The sequence below is a fragment of the Heterocephalus glaber genome, unplaced genomic scaffold (assembly GCF_053883595.1).
Source record: "Heterocephalus glaber isolate CG9 unplaced genomic scaffold, H.glaber_assembly_v1.0 deba00001687, whole genome shotgun sequence".
In the NCBI taxonomy this organism is placed as follows: domain Eukaryota; kingdom Metazoa; phylum Chordata; class Mammalia; order Rodentia; family Bathyergidae; genus Heterocephalus; species Heterocephalus glaber.
Genome location: NW_028258412.1, coordinates 9741105 through 9759819, shown reverse-complemented (window position 1 = coordinate 9759819; position 18715 = coordinate 9741105). Strand labels below are relative to the sequence as shown.

The 18715-nt window shown below is 54.4% G+C and overlaps 1 protein-coding gene across 4 annotated transcripts; it reads right to left on the bottom strand.

Moving 5' to 3' along the window:
• Positions 1–248: 248 nt before the first annotated feature.
• Positions 249–18375, bottom strand: Adora2a (adenosine A2a receptor). Of its 4 annotated transcripts, none has more exons than XM_087198093.1 (3): positions 18092–18375; positions 9579–10160; positions 249–2006 (listed from the first exon to the last, which is right to left on the bottom strand). In XM_087198093.1, exons 2-3 carry the CDS (start codon positions 9899–9901, stop codon positions 1100–1102), a joined length of 1230 nt encoding a protein of 409 aa, XP_087054219.1. In that variant the 5' UTR covers positions 9902–10160; positions 18092–18375; the 3' UTR covers positions 249–1099. The 4 variants fall into 4 exon arrangements, with proteins under 4 accessions (XP_087054219.1, XP_087054220.1, XP_087054221.1 ...); XM_087198094.1 differs by having other exon boundaries at positions 17794–18118; XM_087198095.1 differs by having other exon boundaries at positions 17889–18104.
• Positions 18376–18715: the final 340 nt, after the last annotated feature.

Below are 18715 nucleotides of genomic sequence, written 5' to 3'. Positions count from 1 at the left end.
TGTGGTAGGGAGACTCACAGAAACATAGGTCTGGGGGCATCTGCATGAGTATTTGGACTCTGGTGAAACCCAATCCTGTCCTGGGAGGACAGAAGGCCCTTAGGATGGAGTGTATCTTCTGTCTGTCTGTCTGCACATATACACACATGCAACACACATGCTCACTCACACATAATCAACACAATCCCAGGCCTAGCTATGGAGAAGGGAAAGGAACTCAAGACACCATTCTCATTGGAAAAACTTAAAACACAATGTGGCTCATTTTTATTTTCTCTCAGGAAAAAAAAAAACCAACCAAACAAACAAACATTCCCTTTAGAAGAACAGGCAGTTAGACAGGGCCTCTAATTGGGCAGCTCTGAGCTATCCAGGCACAGGCCCATGGCCTGCCAACCCCGACCTCTCCCTGGAGGCCTAGGCCACATCCTGGCACCATTCCCATTACAACTCCCTGTCCTCCAGCCCAGATTTGTTGTCCCAAGAGACAGAACTGAGTGCATGGTAGCTCATGGCAGTGGAGAGGGCTGCCTGAGATTTCCTGGGCGGACTCCTGGTGCCAGGTTAGCAGCAGGACGGACAGCAGACCCAGCAGACAAGGAGGGAAGGATAATAAAATAAAAAGGATTTCCTCACACATATCTTCTCCTGGAAAAAATACTTAAATGCCATCCCCGGCCAGCAGCTCCCTGAGCCCTAGAGAGTCTTGGGAGGGTGGTGTGTGTGGCAGGAGGTCTGCTGCAGCTGCTGCCCAGCCTGAGGCCAACACAGTCTGCTAAGCCACTGCTGCTCTGCAGACAAAGTGGGGCTTCTGGAGGGGAGGACTGGGCCCTGCTCAGCCAAGATGCTGCTGGGACTGCAACCTGGCCTACTTGCAGGGCCTCAGAGCACAAAAGATCTGCTTCCTCAGACCCCAGCCTTTTTTGCTGGGCCTCATGCTGCTCCAGCTTGGGGCTCCCTCATCTCAGTCCAGAGTGGGTACCAGCTGCCCCATGGGTCTCCAGGCACAGTCATTCTTCTTTTCTCCCAACATGACTGGTCCAGCCAACCAGAAAGATAAAATTTCCTTCTTTCAGGAAGGGGCCAACTCTGTGTGCCATCAGGACACTCCTGCTCTGCCTTGGGCCAAGGGGTGCTCTAAGCCAGGGGACTCTGGACATGTTCCCTTGTGCTCATGGCTGAGGAGCTCCACGTCTGAGAGGCTGGCATCACCTTGGGACCCTTGGGCACTCCCTCCACTCACCAGTCCCAGGGCATAGCCATTGGGCCGCTGCTCAGGATGGGGGGCACTGCCATTGGCCCACACCCCCGGGGGGTGCCCATTGAGCCGGAGGCTGACCTGCTCTCCCTCAGCACCATGAGCTGCCAAGGTCCGGGCACTGGTGCCCCCTGCCTTGAAGAGTTCCCTCCGCCTCAGGACGTGGCTTCGAATGATCTTGCGGAAGGTCTGGCGGAACTCGCGGATGCGGTAGGCATAGATGAAGGGATTGACAACGGAATTGCTGTGGGACAGGATGATGGCCAGGTACATGAGCCAGAGTGGGGCATGGCTACACTTGGGGCAGAAGAAGGTGAAGCAGTTGATGATATGCAGGGGCAGCCAGCAGAGTGCGAACAGCCCCACAATGATGGCCAGTGACTTGGCAGCATGGACCTCCTTCTGCAGCGTAGACCGAGTCCGCTCCCCTGGCAGAGGCTGGCTCTCCATCTGCTTCAGTTGTCGACGGGCTGCCAGGAAGATCCTCAAGTAGATGCCCAGCATGAGCAGCAAGGGCACCAGCACAAAAGCGAAGAAGTTGTAGTAAACCATGTAGTTCATGGGCACCACATCCTCAAAGAGACAGGTCACCTGGCCCTCATCGCAGCTCTGGGAGTGGTTCTTGTCCTCCTTTGGCTGACTGCAGTTGTTCCAGCCCAGCATGGGAGTCAGGCCGATGGCAAACGACAGCACCCAGCAGATCGCAATGATGCCCTTGGCCCTCGTGCAGGTTACCAAGCCATTGTACCTGGGAACAGGAGACCAGCATGAGAGGCCTGAGAAACCAGGGCTAGTCAGGGCCAAGAGTCAAGGAACCCTGAGCAGCTGTGCAAGGCTGATTCGGGAGGATCACAAGATTAAGCCCAGGCTGGGCAACTTAGTAAGACCCTGTCTCAAAATTTAAAAAAAAAAAATTTTTTTAAGGGGATAGGGATATAGCTCAGTGTGAAGGACCTGGATTCAATTCCCAGTACTGGAAAGAAAAAAAGAATAGAAAGGAAAAGAAAAGAAAGAAAGAGAAAGAAGGAAAGGAAAAGAGGGAGAAAAGAAAGAAATGAGCCAAGGAAGGGAGGGAGGGAGGGAGGGAGGGAAGGAAGGAAGAAAGAGAAAGAAAGAAAGAAAGAAAGAAAGAAAGAAAGAAAGAAAGAAAGAAAGAAAGAAAGAAAGAAAGAAAAAAAGAAAGCCAATCAGAACTATACCCACTTGGTCCCCATTCATTGGCTATAAAGTCTTGGAACAGTCACTTCTTTCTCCCACCCTCAGCATCCTCTTCTGTTAAGTGAGGTTGTGGGCCTTGCCTTTCCCACAGGCTGCTGGGAGGAAACAGGAAAACAGGCACCCTCAAAATGGAAACCACTGTACAAATGTTTGGATGGTCACTAGTTTTAGGCATCATCCTGAGAGTTAATTTTATTTTGGTTTGAGGGAAACAATAATGATTTGGAGGAGGGAGAAGTACCCCTTCCTATTAGCTGATCTTGGTTGAAGCGACAACATGCTTCCCCTTGGAGCAGGAACAGGTCCAGAGCAGGGGTACCTTAGCTGGGGGCAGAATCAGCCAGGTCAGACCTGTGATGATCTGAGCCTTGTATACGCCATGCTTTTTCCTCCTCAGCTGACTTGGGTGCCCAGAGACCCCCAAGGAGAGGCTGCCCAGCGATAAAGAAGGAGTAGAGGTCCCAAGACAAATGAGATGCCATCTCCCTTCCAAACCCACCCACAGCCTTCTGGAAAGAAATGAGATAATTGTGTCTTGACATTTATATGGCAACCTTAATATTCAAGAGGCGCTACTTGGATGAGATACTGGGGTTGAGAGAAGAACAGTTATCTGTCCAAAGACACTCAGTATTGCTAAGAGCTGGATGAAAATCCAACCCTGATTCCCAGTCCCAGACATGGGAGAATGGCTTGATTCACTGACCACAAAGTGTATTGATCCCCCCCAGGAAATGTGGCACTGCTTCTGTGAAAGAATGGGCTCTCAAAAAATAAACTTTCTGAGAAAGGCAACTTTCATGACTTCTGAAGGATGACCTTATGTTTAAGGGCAGGAGGCCTACCCATCCTTCAAGTTCAGGGCAGATACCTTCTCAGAGAAGTCTCCTTCATCCTGCTAAGGCCCCTGGGGGCAGGGGCATCCATCTCTGCATTGCCAGCTTGGGACAGGGATATGCAATAGGTATTAAGAAAAGTGCAGTCTACTTAATTCCAGCATTGGAAACATCCAGGGAAATGTATAGCCCATGGGTAGCAAACACATGTGCCTATAGGTAACAAATGTTTGAGGCAGGCTCATGGGTGTTTATCTTGTCTTTGCTGCCATTCAAAACATAAGCCTAGAATTAGAGCATTTACCTGGCATGCACGAAGTCCTGGGCTCCATCCCAACACCACACGTACACGCCTGTACACACACACAGACACATGCACACACGCACATACACACACACAAAGCTCCCTGTGTTACCAGATATCAAGGGGAGGATGAAAACTGATTTTCTAGGCTAACTTACCAAAGGTTTATTTTGTCAATTTATTCAAACGAACAAATGACCTGTGGCTTCTGACCTCTTGTCTACTCCAAACCCCTATCTTACAGGTGGGTACACTGAACCCCAAGAAGAGGAATGGACTTGCTGGGAACACTTAGGGGCCAAGATACAACTCAATCCAAGGTAAATCTGTCAGTTCTGATCCTCTCGTGCCTTCTCTTTCCCCCTTCCTTTCTTTCTTCCTCTCTCTCTCTCTCTCTCTCTCTCTCTCTCTCTCTCTTCTTTTGCAGTGCTGGGGATCAAACCCTAAGCCTTGCTTATGCCAGGCAAGTGCTGTACCACCAAATTGCATCCGTAGTCCTGTCAATTCGGAATCTAAACGGTAACTGGGCAGACGAGTTCTCAGGAGTTCACACGTCCACTCAGCAGGGGCTTGGTCACTTCAACAGGGCCTCTGTAGGAGCAGCATCATGGACTTGCCCATTTTTTCCAAGCAAGGGACCTGGCACTGCCCTGTCCTTTGTTTTAGAGACTCAAATATAAAGTCATAGGCTTCCCCGCCTCCATCTAATACTAACATAGCACTCACTCTGTACACAGCACTGTTCTTAATACTCCTTGGCATCTTTCTTGAGAAAAGCATATCTCTGCCTGGGTTCTAGCCCTGGCACATTCCTTTAAATATGGAATGTGTGTCACTTCATGTCACTGACCCTCAGTTTCCTTGTTTGTAAAATGGAACTAAGCATCCTGGGCCTGTGAGTAGTGCTCCATAACGCAAAATGCTGAATCACCGTGTGGAAACTCTACGGAAGCAGACTCTGACTTGGGGTAGGAGAGAGCTTTTCAGCTGAGTTGTTCATAGGAGAAATGGGCTGCCTAGGCAGTGTGGAGCTTCTTGTTTGAGGTGATCAAGCAGAAGCCAGTGGTTACCCTATAGGGATGGTGCAGGCTCCCCCTGGACCCTGGGGAGAACGAACTGTTCTCCAGCAGCACATCTTTTGCCTGGATTTCCAGGCAGTTAGGCAGAGGGAGCTTCTGGGGAAGAGGAGTGCTTAACAAATACCTAATGAACTCATGAGCTGGTGGAGTCAACAGGACTGGGCCTGGAATTCTCTGAGGGGAACACAGCATGGAAATCCCTGGTCTGTCCAGTTGTCTACTTTTAGAGACAAGGGAATCTGTGAGGGGAAATCTTTCACTACATTCTCAAAAGAAAGCCCCTTTTGAAGACAGAAACAAAACGCCCATGAGTAGCACTTGAGCAAGGCACAGAAAGTCTCTGGGAAGATTCCCACCACTGCCTTCTGGGAAGGGCACTGAGGGCAGGAGGGAGCATGAGGATGACTTTTCACTATATATCTTTTGTTCTTTTTAAATGTTTGAGCATATGTAAGTGATATATATATAATATATATATATATATTTTATATAATATATATATATATATACACACACTCCGGGCTGAGGAGTGAATCAAATAGGGCTGGGAGTGAGTGTTAGAGTGCTTGTCTAACATGTGCAAGGACGGCAAGCGAGCAAACAAACCCCGTAACACTGCAATAGACTAATTTTGTTACTCAAAACAAAGCCCCTCAGGCTGAGAGTCTTGGATCCAGGCATCCTGGGACCTGAGAGAGCATCAAAGCCCAAAGTGAACCACAGCCAGACTGTGGCATGGCCCAGCAGTGTCCCCTGGGCTATATCTGTGACTAACAAGGTTACCCACGGCCTCCTGACCCTCAGATATGTAGACCTGCTGCAAGGGTTGCCGAGGCCATCCAGCACAACATTCGGCCATTCCAGGGAGCCCTGAGATGTCACAGGATGTGAGAGCCAGAGCACAGCTCATTTAGGGTGCCTTCTGTGTCCCTTTATCCTCCAGGCTACAAGCTGCCCTTCCTTGAGGATCCCAATCACCCATTTTGGGGGCTCATCCTATGATCCAAAAATAACTGCCTGATTCCGAATGGGAGTTTATGAGCATTTACACCACTGAGGAGGGGATGGAGATTTCCTCAGTTATTCCAAGAGGTCAGTGACCCCGGAACTGAACAGCCTGATGACAGGGAAACCCAGACTCCTTCCCTGGACAGGGACAGGCCTGAGTCAGCCTCCCACTCTCCCTGCCCACTCAGCTCCTCTCTGTCTCTCAGCAGCCAGGCCATCCCTCCCTGAGCCACAGCCCACACGATCATTCCCTCCTCGGGGCCTCTGCCCAAGCTTTGCTTCCTTCTGACACACACATGGCCACACACGTGGCCCTCCTTCTGACACACCTGCCGCCCCCGCTATTCCTCCATGGGGCACAGCCTCCCAATCCTGCCTGCCTCTTTATTTAATTTATTTATTCATTTATACATACTAGGGTTGGAACCCAGGACCTTGCAACTCGAGGCAAGTGCTCTACCACTGAGCTACACCCTCAGTCCACTTGGAAAGTCTGGCCAAAGAGGGGAGCGTGTTTTCAGTTTTTATGGTGCTGAGGCTTGAACCCATGACCTTGCTCCTGCCAAGCGCATGCTTCACCACTGAGCTGCCTCTCTAACACTTCTCTTTTAGAAGTCAGGGCAAGTCACTACGATAAGGATTTCCTCAGCACTCACACCGCCCTGCACTCTGGCTTGTTCTTGGGGACTGACAGCACCCACTAGGGGTACTGTGAGAGACAGGAGAGCAGTGCAAAGGTTTCCTGTGAGAAAGGAAGGCTGCATCTCTCATCCAGGGTTTCTATCCTCTGAGGTCATTGACTGTTGCGCCTCTTTCCCCAGCCCGGCTTCTTTCTCACCAACTAGGCCCTGTCCTAACCCAACAGGGTTCTTATACTTGGGAGAGAGGAAATAGCTTGTTCTGAAGTTGATTTTTTTTTTTTTTTTTTTGGTACTGGGGATCGAACTTGGGTCCTGGAGCTTGAGAGGCAGGCAGCGGAACCACTGAGCTAAATCCCTGGCCCCTTTTTTTTTTTTGAGACAGGCTCTTGCTATTAGCGCAGACTGGTCTTGAACTCACTATATAGCCCAGGCTGGCCTCAAATTCGTGGCAATCCTCCTGCCTCAGCTTCCCGAGTGCTGGAATTACAGGCCTGCACTAACCACAACTGGTTCTGAAGCTGAATTTTTTTTTTGGTACGGGGGCTCGAACTCAGGACCTTGTGCTTGCAAGGCAGCCAGCAGAACCACTGAGCTAAATTCCCAGCCCTGAAGCTGAATTCTTAAAAAAAGTTACAGATATGTGGTGCAGGCCTGGGGCGAGGCTTCCAAGATTAGACCTCAGAATAGCCCTGTGGACCTTCCTGAGTGGAACAGCAGATCTCAGAGAGGCTGGATTCTCAATTGTGAAGGGGAAAAAGGAAGAGGGAGGTCTCTGAGCCAGGTAGCACCTCCAGGGGCAGCCATGATTTTCAGTTCTCAGTGGACTCTATCCAGGCCCAGCCTGCTCTCAGGAGCCTCCACACAGATACGTCCAAGTGCCTAGTGGCCAGCGGCTTCTAGGAATAGGAAAGTGAAGGGACCCAAAGGCCAGGAACAGTGCAAAGGGCTCTAGAGTCAAGCCCCATCAGGAGATGAATGTATGTGCCTCCCTGGCTCTGGCCTCCCCAAGAGTAACATGAGAGTCATAACGTCCACACCGGCCTCAATGCTAGGCCCAGAGGATCAAAAGAGATGCGATGCTAACATCCTTTGGTGACTGTCACACCTTCTGCCGGCATCCCTGCCGAGGAGACAAGCCTAAGCCTTCCAAAGCTTTACCCAGCAGAGCTCAAATGGCCCAGGGTCCAGGTGGAGCTGAGGTCCAGTTTCGAGAGGTCCTAGGAGTCCAGAATACAGACTGGAGTCAGGGCAGACCCAAGGCTCCAAACCTTCAGCAGCTACAGAAAGAGCAGAATGTCCGGTGTAGTGGTACACACCTGTAACCTCAGCACCCTAGGCAGCCGAGGCAGGAGGATCATTATGAGTTCAAGCCCAGCCTAGGCAACTTAGGGACTTAGTAAGACCATCTAAAAGGGGCATGTGCTGGGGAATGTAGCTCAGTGTGGAGGCCCTGGGTTTAATTTCCAGTACTTGAAAAAAAAAAGCTGAACCCCCACCCTGCCTAGTCTCACCACTCCCATCCATTCACTGGACCCTCAAAACCTCTGTAAACTCGAGAGACAGAAAGACTTATCCCCCTGCTGTGGATGAGGAAATGGGCCCAGAGAAGGGCAGCTGACTTTCCACAGCCACACAGCGAGTCCCATCCCACTACTTCAGGGATCCGTTCTGGTGACACTCAGAAAACAGAGATGAGGAAGAGAGAAAACAGTGGGAAAACAAAGCTGAGGTCTTTAGATTGAGAACAGCTGCCTTGACTTCTCCCCAGAATGTTGTTGCCCTTTGAATTGGAGAAGAAAATGGAAGCTAGACTGCTGATTCCCCTCAGTGCTGCGTAGACTGAGGCCCACCTGGTAGCTACAGAAGGCTCCCCTGGGCCCCCATGTTCTGAGCTGTCCCTGGATAATGTGGATTCTGCTCCACACCCTGGAGCAAGAGATGGGGGCTGTGAGGTCCCAGGCTACCTCCACATACTGTGCCCTGAGTCAGACCACCTCCATTCAGCCCCCTTTAGGACCAGCCAGGGTGTTTCTTGGGCTTTGACAAGGGATTTGGGGCAACACGAGGTCCGGGCTCCACCTCTTCTTTGGAGCAGCTTGGTGTGGTGCCTGCTTCCCACTTAGGGCTCAGACGATGGCTGGGGCCACCGCGTACAGCTCCTGGGAGACTGGGCTGCCTGTGGTCATGCCCTAGAGAGTGCTGTCACAGTGGTGGCAGGCTATGGTTTATCCCAGGTCTAGTCCCAGCTCTGCCATCAACTCCTTGTGTGGCCCTGAGAGCGCTGGCTCCTTTCTCAGAGCCTCATTTTTCCATTCAGAAGATGAGAGGAAGGAAGTGACCTCTGAGGGCCTCCTTGGGTTTGACACTTTGAATTTCCATTTGCTCATTGAGCCTGGTCCTCCTCCCCGCTGGGGCGCTCTCAGCCCAGAGTGGGGATGCTGGGGCTCCCTCCTTAGCTGGGCACTCCATCTATTTGGGAGAATTCACCATGGGGACTGTACACCTGGCTCCCCAACCAGGGAGATGTCCCTCAGGACCTCTATTCGCTGCGGCTGTGGAACCCAGCTCTGTGGTGGAGGAGCAAGGAGGTGGAGCAGAGGCCCCAGGGATACACTTTTGAGCTCATTTGTAGCCTGGGTAGGTGGAGGCCACACCAAGGAAACTCAGCCTCCCGGAATGTCTTCATTTACACAATACTTGGCTGAAGTCACTTCACAAAAGATGCACTGTAAAATTCCCCTCCCACAACCAGCTCAGTGCAGGCTGAGTCCTTTGTGACCTGAGAAGCAACATAATTTGCATGTAAGTTCAAGTGACTCACTGTGGCATTTGGCCAAGTCACTTCCCCTCTCTGGGTCATTCTCCTAATGTTCACGCTGAGGCCAGCCCAGAGGACCAGGGGAAAGGCAGGCAGCAGACAGGCTCCTAGCTGAGGTCCTATAGTTTCCCATGGCTCCTCACCCACCACAGCATCACACAGGGAGTTCTGCTCTGATGTGTGAAGAACAGCCCAGATGAACCCTCCCCATGTGGCCTGAGGGAGGAAGGGAGGCCAGGGCACTCAGTGGCCACAGGGATCAGCCAGATCGGCGTGATGGCTGCCCATCTGTCAGCCCTGGGAAGTCTGGGACTGAGCCCCAGGGCCCCATCCTCAGCCCCATACACTGAAGCCAAAGGCCAGACCAGGGTCACCGCAAGCCTTTGCACAGACGTAAGCCCCACCCCCCGGCTCACCGCAGAGGGATGCGGATGGCGATGTAGCGGTCAATGGCGATGGCCAGGAGGCTGAAGATGGAGCTCTGAGTGAGGACCAGGACAAAGCAGGCGAAGAAGAGGCAGCCATGGCAGGCAGCACAGAACCCAGTGCTGATGGTGATGGCGAAGGGGATGGCAAGCACACCCACTGCGATGTCAGCTGCTGCCAGTGACACCACAAAGTAGTTGGTGACGTTCTGCAGGTTGCTGTTGATCCACACGGCCCAGCACACCAGCACGTTGCCCAGGATGGCCAGCACGGCAATGACCAGCTCCACCGTGATGTACACCAAGGAGCCCATGGTGGGAGCAGCCGCAGATGGGCAGGCTCAGCAGGGACGAGGGCTGGGCCAGCTCACGGTCCATAGCTGCAGCCCAGCCTTCCCCGAGCTGTGGCAGAGGGGCCCAGGCCCTGAGCCCCTTCCTCACAGGAGCCAGGAGCGTCCCTGTGAGGAGCTCTCCAAAGGCTTTCTCACAGATGAGTCTCCGGAAACCAGGGCCTCTCCACGGCTTCCGGTGGCCGTATCATGGCTCCACTCAGCTTCAGGGTTCTCAGGGCACCTGCAAAGGGAGAGCCCTGGTGAGCAGCTGAACCATTCTGGTCCCAAAGACCCTATTGCTTCAGATTCTACCCCACCTTTAGGCCAGATGTCATCATCTCAGCCTGTTCCGTCCCCGGCAAGCTCTCCAGGGAACTACCAGTGCCCATTTAAGGGACACACCAGCTGCCCCACTTAGGGACAGGCCAGAGACAACTGGAGCTCAGATCTGGAGGGATCTGGAGAGCCATCTGGTCCTGTCCTCCATACCTGGCAGGTAAGCCACTCACCCTCATGGGCAGCAGAGCAGGTACAAACCTGAGCCTGCTGCCCCCTGGTGTCTCCAGCTGCACGCCTGGGAAGGGGAGGCGCTGTGGCTGCGTCCCTTCTCTGAGGGAGCCACCACCGCTCTCTCCTCCTACGCCTCTCCCCTAGCTGCTCCTCTACCTGACGACACAGGAAATAATTGACTTAAGTCAGAAAAGCAGCTGCTGGGCCAAGACTTGCTGGGGGACTGTAGGCAAGAATGGCTTTCCTTTCTGGGCCCCAGTTTCCCCATCTATACAGTGAGGCATTTGGACCCTATGGGGCGATTTTAGCTCTCACCCCTGAGTCTATGAGAAGGAAATAACAGATCTGAAAGGGATCCTCCAGAATCAAATGTCATAAAAGGAGGAATGATTGACACCATGGAAAGTCTTGGTTTTCCCAGCAGGTCCGATCCCCGCTCAAATTCTAGCTGTTTCTCCATGAGCTTGAAACCATCTCTGCCCACTAAAGTTCCTCTCCCTGAGAGTTAAGAGGCCCCCAAATCTACCCTCTGCAGTCCTAAACTCTCAGGGAGCACTGGGGGTACATTAGCACCAGCCACTGCCTCCCCAGAGATAAAAGGCTACAGGCTTCCTTTTGTGGTCACATCTTCTCTGTCTTCTCTGGGACGTGAGAGATTGAGTGGGACTACGGAGCCTGGTGGAAGGTTGCTCCTGATCTCTGGCCTCTTCAAAGTGCCACAGTCCCCCCCCCCCCCACCATAAACATAGCCACACTCCAAATTGGCCAAGAGCTAACAGAGGGCTGAATTAAACCCCAAGTTTCCTTCTAACTGCAGTGTTGTCATTGCCTCAGCCTGGAGCCACACCTGGGGGTGGGGGCTCCTGCCCCAAACAGACCCTTCTGCCTCACCAGAAGGCTTGAAATGGATCACCTGACACAGAAGGGCCAAGGGGAAGGAAAGAGAGGAGGCCAAAGCCCCAAAAGAAACTGGAGCCACCTGCACCACTTAGGGCCGAGTCTTACTGAGCCCTGGCTTTGCACAGGGCATTTGCCAATCTGCCGCTCACAAAGTGTGTCCCTTGCAGACAGGCCAGACTAAGTCCCCAGGCACCATTCACACCCATATACCATGTCCTGTGCTCCTGGCCTGTAGTCCAGAGTAGCATTCACCAGGAGTCCACCCGACCTAGGCTCAACAGGTGCTGGTGAAGCTGGGGCTCACTTTGGACCTGTATCCTACCCAGGTCCTGGACCATGGCTCAGCGTGGCTTCCCACACCTGGCAGCAGTAGCAATAAGCCACTGTCCATTTAGGACCAGCCAAGCCCAGTGAGCCCCTGAGGAATTACTGCTATTCAGGGATTGTGCCTCCCACCATTGGTGTCTCCTGGGGGAAGAGGAGAACCATCTGATGTCCCTCTCTGGAGGAATCTGCATTGAAAGACACCACAGCCTTCTGCCAATCTGACCAGCCCAGGCTAGAAAGCTGGCCAGGCAGACAAGGTTTGGACAAGGTACAACACATCACACTTCTGCTGAGGCCAGACAGGGCTCCCAAGCTCCACCCCCCAAGGCCCTGCTGACAGGTCACACCACCCATACCTACCTCCTCTGACTCCATACCAGCTAGGATGCCCACCTTAGAAGGGGCCTCTGAGGGGCCCGACCCAGCCTTTGTTTGGTGAGACTCTCCTGGCAGCCTTGGATACCTGCCTGAGAACCCCCCAGTACTAAGGATTTCCCTACCACCTTCTGTGTTAGATCCCCATGCTGAAGAACACTGGATTCTGATACCCTTCCCAACCACACTGAAGTCACGTTCCCTTGACCCTCCTGACCAGGCCAGCCTTGCATGGAGCTAAAGACACACATCAGTCACACATCAGCTTGCATGACCCTTCCTGCATGGCCTACTCTCCCTCTGCCCCTTCCCTCTACATTCCCGGCTGCTGCCAGCACATCTTGGGTGAGGCTCCCCTAGTTCCACAGGCCACTGACCAGAACTGGGTGGGGGAGTGATATAGCTGGCTAGCAGGTGCTAGCCACCACTGAGCTACCAAACCCTATGCTCTCTTGGAGGCCACCTGTCTGAATGCCAGGACACTTACACTAGCCCCTCTTAAAGAGCCCACACAACCAGCCCGGGAGCTCAGGAAATGACAGATATCTGTGTTCTTACTGGTCCCATGGACCGCATTTTACAGATGAGGAAGCTAAGGCCCCAAAAAGTGAAGTGACCTCTCACTCTTACTGCGAACATTAAAGGGTGGTGAATGCCATGGAACACAGCCGCAGGGGACTTCTGGGACCTCCTCTCAGCTTCCCTCCCTTTGGAAGCCTCCTGAGCTGCAGGAAGGTGGGGAGGGAGTTAAGGGGTCAGGATCAGGATCTGGCAATTTCCTATTCCTCTAGGTTGGCTCTGCCTTTCTAATTAATCCTTGAGTCATCTGTTGCTAGGCGGGAGGGGAAATTAAATATTAATAATGTCATATTTCCTCGTGATTGTCCCTTGTTGCGGATGAGGAGACACTGTCCCATGTAAAATACAGACATATGCCCTGGAACATGCATGTTAAACCTTGAAAGAGCAGCCCCATAGGATTCCCAGCATCCAGACTCAAAACTGTCCCCTCTTCCTGCCTTACCACCCACCCTCCCTGACCTGGCGAGTTTAATTAAAACTCCTTTTAATCAAAACTCATGCATCTGGCCCACCTCTTCTGGCTCTTTGTACCTCAGACTAGAAAGGCTCTCTGTACACATGCCCAGATGGTGGGGGAACCTCCTAGAGCCTGCTGGTCAGGGGCGCCTGCTGGCTTCCAGGCAGAGCCCTGTACACCCGCCCCTGGATGTGGCAAGCTGAGGAGCGGAGCACAGCACAGAAACTCTGCCTACTGCAGGCAGCCACTCTGGACTCCCAAATCCCAGCCTTAGAGTCCTCTCACCTATCTCTTGTCAGAGGTTCACCTGTTACCTAATCTGGAATGCCAGGAAGCAGCCCAACTGCTCGACCACAGGACCCTCTGTGCCACCTGCTGCTATTCCTTTGGTCTTGAGCCTACAGCAGGGAGTCCTGAAGGCAGAAAGAGTCCAGGAAACTCCTGAGTGGCAGCTGCTGCTTGGGGATTTGGGTACCTACAGGCCACTCCCCAGCCCCAAGATCTCAGATGAGCCCCAAACCCCAATTTCAAAACACAGGAGGAAAATTAAGACTAAGGAAGATAAGCAACAGTATCAAAAACATGGAGAGCAGTTCAACGAAGAAGACAAGAAGGCACTGGAATAATGAAATAATTATTTTTAAAGACATCTTGGATCCTCACAGAAATGAGAAATACCATCTATGGACAAGAATGAGAACTTAGAGCCTCACTGGCAGAAACAAAAACAGGTGAAAATGAACAGGAAATAAACTTCTGGATATGAAAAACCCAAGGACTGAAATAAAGAAGACAGCAGGTGTGATGGGCTTCAGGCATGCAGGCAGCTGAAGGGAGAATTGAGGGTTGGAAGAGGGCACCGAGAATTCTCTCAGAAACTTCCTGGAGACAGTCAATGTGGAAAAGCACAGACATGAAGCGAGGTTAAAAAGCACCAACGTGTCTCTCAGGAGCTCAGGAAAAGCATGAAGGAGCAGCAAACAAAGAATAATATCTAGATGGGCAGGGTGGCACCTGTACCCAAACCACAAGCAGTGCCTGGGGACCAGCCTCCCAGAACCACCAGGACCGTAGCACCCACAGAGTCCCTCCTGCAACCTCAGTCACCGCACAACAGGTGCCTTCTAAGTCTCAGCCCCCTGCCCTCCCTGTCTCCCTAAGGACACACACCCGCTTCAGATGCCTGGTGCTGGCTATGGCCCAGGTACCCAGGCGGGCGCCCTGTGTGCTCCTCCCCCACCGCCTCCGGGTATGCGGCTGCTGCTTTCTGCTCCCGGGGACAGGATGTGGGCAAAAACGGAGAACCAGCTCCCTGCAGCTGGAGGCTGAGGCACTGGGCCTGCCTGGAAGGAGCCTCCACACCACCAGCCACAGGCCAGCCTGGGGTGCCCCAGCCTTGTCCCCTGAGCCACCGGGCTTGGTACAGCACCCTTCTCCCTACAGGGGGCCCACAACAGCCCTTGCCACCCCCAATTGTCTAGGTCAGATGCCAGAGAGGCCACAGGTCCCCAGTCCTCCTCACTGGAGGTGGCCACTCACCCCATCACCAGCTGCTTCGCTAGACAAACCTCCTCCAAGGGGCCCCGTCTCACAGAGGTGCTGGGAGCCCACCCTGAGGTGGAAGTAGCTGGGGTGAGATCCGCACCAGTTCCATCACACAACTCTCTCAGGCCCGAGCATGAGGCTTCCCCTCTGTGCTGCGGCTCCTCACGTGTGCATAGACTGTGGTGAGACAGCGTCACGTGAAAGGCCCAGCACCTGCACCTCCCACAAATGGCGGATGACAGGTATTGTTGCACTGCCTGAAGCAGGGACAGGAAGTTCTGAGAATACAGACCCCAGAGGGCCCAAGACAAGCCGCTAGCAGGAGGCTGGGCTGTTGAAGGAGCACTGCTAAGTACACTGAGGTGGCTGGATGTGGACCCTATGGGGTCCCTAGGACATGGGTGTGATGATGCAGCCCTGAGTCTGAATGAAAAGGGCAGGGGGAGCTGGACCAACCTGAGCATGGCCCATCTTAGCCTTGCCACTGTCTCCCCCACCCCCACCATCAATCGAGCTCACGGCTTGCAGAGGCCATTGGGAGGAAGAAGTGAAGCCCTCTGGCCTCTCCTCCAGCTGACAGCTGCAGCCAAAGACCCGGGTTAATGGAACAGCAGCATCCATACAGGCAGGTGCCACACAAGGGCAGCACCAGCCCCTGTCCAGCAACTTCCAAAACAAGCCTAACCTGCAGGAGTAGACGTGGACCCAGAGGGAGGATTCTCTGAGGAGGCGGCCTTTGAGCTGAACAAAGAGGTGAAGGGAGAGAAGTAGAAGAGATTCTCATGAAGAAAAGAGCCTGTGCAAGGCTCAGCTGCATGTCAGAGAAAGGCCCAGGTGGTCCTAGAAAGCTGCAGCAAGTCCTGACTTTCCTAGCATCCAGCCCTTTCTGCTGGCTGCTGTCTGGACACTCCCCAGTCCCTGGCAGGATCTCATAGCTTCCAGATTACAGGGGCTGGGGTCTCTCTCTCTCTGCCACTAAACTGTTTCTTCCCACCAGCCAGGGCCATGGGTCCTGCTGAAGAGGTAACCACTCTCCTAGGATCTCCTCTGTGTATCCCAGCTCTGCTTCCTCCCCATCTGGGCCCACCATGGACTAAGAACCCACCCTTCAGCACTCAATCCCCTCTATCCTCCTAACCACTGTCTTCTTCCAACTAGGGTCCTTGGGCCACCCTCTACCCTTTGGTAGTAACCCAGTACGTCCCAGAGCCAAGACCCTTCCCACTAGGCTGGAACTCCTCTCTTTGACCAAATCAGAACCTGACTGCAGGAGTCTCCTCTCCGCAGAATCTCCACTGCCACACCAAAACCCTTCCTGGCTGTGCCATCCGTCTGTCTGGCTGTCCTTCCTTCTGTACAATCAATCCCTCTCATGTACACACAATCCTCAGAGCAGGTTAAAATTGCACCAGACAATACAGATCTATCTCACAAGGGTGTGAAAATGGCAATTCCAGCTCATCAGGGCTGAGATGGCTTAGGATCAGGCAGGTTAGAGGGTAGCAAGAGCCGCTGTGGGATTTCAGGTTACTGCTATGAGCCATCAAGGGCTATGGTACCCCACACAGACCCTGAACTTTGTAGGAGACCCTGAAGCCACATGCTTGTTCTCTAGCCAATTCCTGTCCACACCTCCTTCTGCCCACTGTGATTCCATGTGTCATCCCTTGACACTTCCTCCAGGGTTTCCCAGCTCAAGTGTAGCCCTCCTATTCTGCACTCTGGTCTGCCCCAACACTGCCTCCCCCACCCCAGCCCATCTCATTTCCATCTCAGCTCCATGCATTAGGCATTGCTAGGAATGTTATCCTGCTCCACAGATGAAAAAATAAATTCCTAGGGCAGTGACTTGCCCAAGGCCACCCACTTAGTGGAGGTGGCAAGTTCAGAACCAGGTTGGAGCATCAAAATCTCTGGCTCATCAGTGCTCTTGAAACCAGCCATTGCCCTCTTTAGCCCAGCCCAAAGCCTGTCTCCTACCAGATGTGTGTGTTTCCTCCAGGTCACACATGGGGAGGCCAGCCTAGCCAGCACCCGGCCAGCAATGAGGGGACACACATGGAGGGGCATTGGCTGGGATTTGCCCAAAGGACACCAGAACCTGAGAAGCCTGGAAGATTCCAAAAGGCAAAGGCTGAGCTATGAGGTGTTGACACCATAGCCATGGACAAGTGAGGAGCCCCTGGATCTGCTGAGACTCAGGATGGGGGGTTGCCTTGCAGGACTGAGCACTCCCCGCTCCACCCAAGCCCCTCAGGGCTAAGGATGAAGCCAGTGACTCCACAACATCCACCCTAGCCTGCTGTAGCCAAAGCCACCATGGTCCTCAGGGGACACCTGGGTAGCACTGGATGGGCATGAGGGTGGCGTGAAGAATCCAGAAGGTGCAGAGTCTCCTAGTCCAGGGAGGCTGGGCATTAGAAGCAGAGCACAGGACGTCCAGCACCCCGGGCCGGAGAAGGGCAGACTTCTGGGTCGGGATGTAGCCTCTGGTTAGGGAAGGAGGCGAACAAAGGCAACCAGTATCCCTTTTTTAAGGGCCGGCTGGAAGAACACCTCCCCACCTCCCCACCTCCCCACTCTAGTCCTGGGGTGAGGGGTCTGGGAGGACCCTGGCCTCCCTCTTCTGCAGCTCGGAACACTCGGGCTCCCTCTTCCTTCTATAGTACAGACGGGAAATTGAAGTCTAAACGCCCAGAACGTAGGGAACTCTGCTCTGCTGGCCCGCGGCCTCCTCTCAATCCTTGAGAGCCGTCACCATTCCCGCCATTCCTCCCTCCGCCGTTCGCACCCAACACCCGCCGTCCCCGGGCCCCTCCTGGGTCCGCTAAGTCGGATCCCGCCACCTGTGTGCACAGGATGGCCGCGCGCTGCGTGCCGCGCTCCAGACGCCCCAACCGTGCGGGATGCCGAGACTCGGCGGACGGGATGCCTCGCCCCGGAATAGCGGTGCCCGCCCCGGCCCCTCCACCTGTGGAAATCCTTTTTCGTTCCTACAGGTGCGACCCGCCTCCTTCAGGCCTCGCTTGGCGCCCCCAGGCCAGCCCAGCCCAGCCCCAAGCGTGACGCGCCACGGAGCCGGACGGCCCGACGGCCGGGTCCAGAGACTCGTGCTACGCACCCCGCCGCCCCGGCTGCCGCACCCGCGTCCCTTCTCCTCCCGCCCACCCCCGCGTACCTCTCGGCCAGTTTGGGGCTGCCCAGAGGATCCGCACACCGCCTCGAGCGGGCTTAGGAAATGACTGCGCCGAAAGACCCTGCACAGGGCATTACCGTGGCTGCCGCGGGGCAGGGCTCGGACCCGGGAGCCCTCGAACTCGCACTCGGGGCAGCGGGAAGAAAGGGTTGGAGCGACGGGTACCCAACACCCAACTCTCCCGTCCCGGCAGCTTCCGACGGCTCCGAACCTCCAGGCCGCCCTCCCGGGACTCCTGGAGCCCCAGAACTAGTATCCCAGACCTGGTACCCGGGCTGACCTGCTGCTTGCGCGCCAGCTCTCGCTGTCTCCGCGGCCACTAGGGCTCGGGCTCCAGCCGTGCCGCTCACCGGCGCCCCCTGCAGGCGGCCTCGAGACCCACGTTGCCCCCACTCCCGCGTCGCACGGGGAAAACCGAGGCCAGAGACCCGCGGGGGACCAGAGGACATGCCCCTGGCAGGGCTGGGCAGCGACGGGGCAGGGCCACCCCGCGTGCCCCCACCCCACAGCATGACCTTCGTAGGCTCCATCCGTCCCAGCCTCCTCCGGCGGCGCCACGCCCCCTCTCCTCCCGCAAAGTCTCCCGTCCCACCCTCGCCTTGTGAAGCCCTCCGGGCCCCACCCCTGGCATTACCGTCCTACCGGAAGCTCTCAGGACCGCCTCTGCAGCTAAGATCCTTCCGGGGCTTTGCTGTCCCTTATCAGATCTGGATGGCATTGGTTCTCCTGTGTCACTCCCTCTACGCACCCCAGATTATGGGCCCGGGTCCCTCTTGTGACAGCCCCTGGTGACTGCTGGGGCCAAGACTCTGCCTTCCTCCCCTTCTCTAAACTACAGAGGGAGGTGGGAGTCCCATCCGCACTGCAGACTTAACTGGGAATCTCAGACTCTGGGAACTCCCTT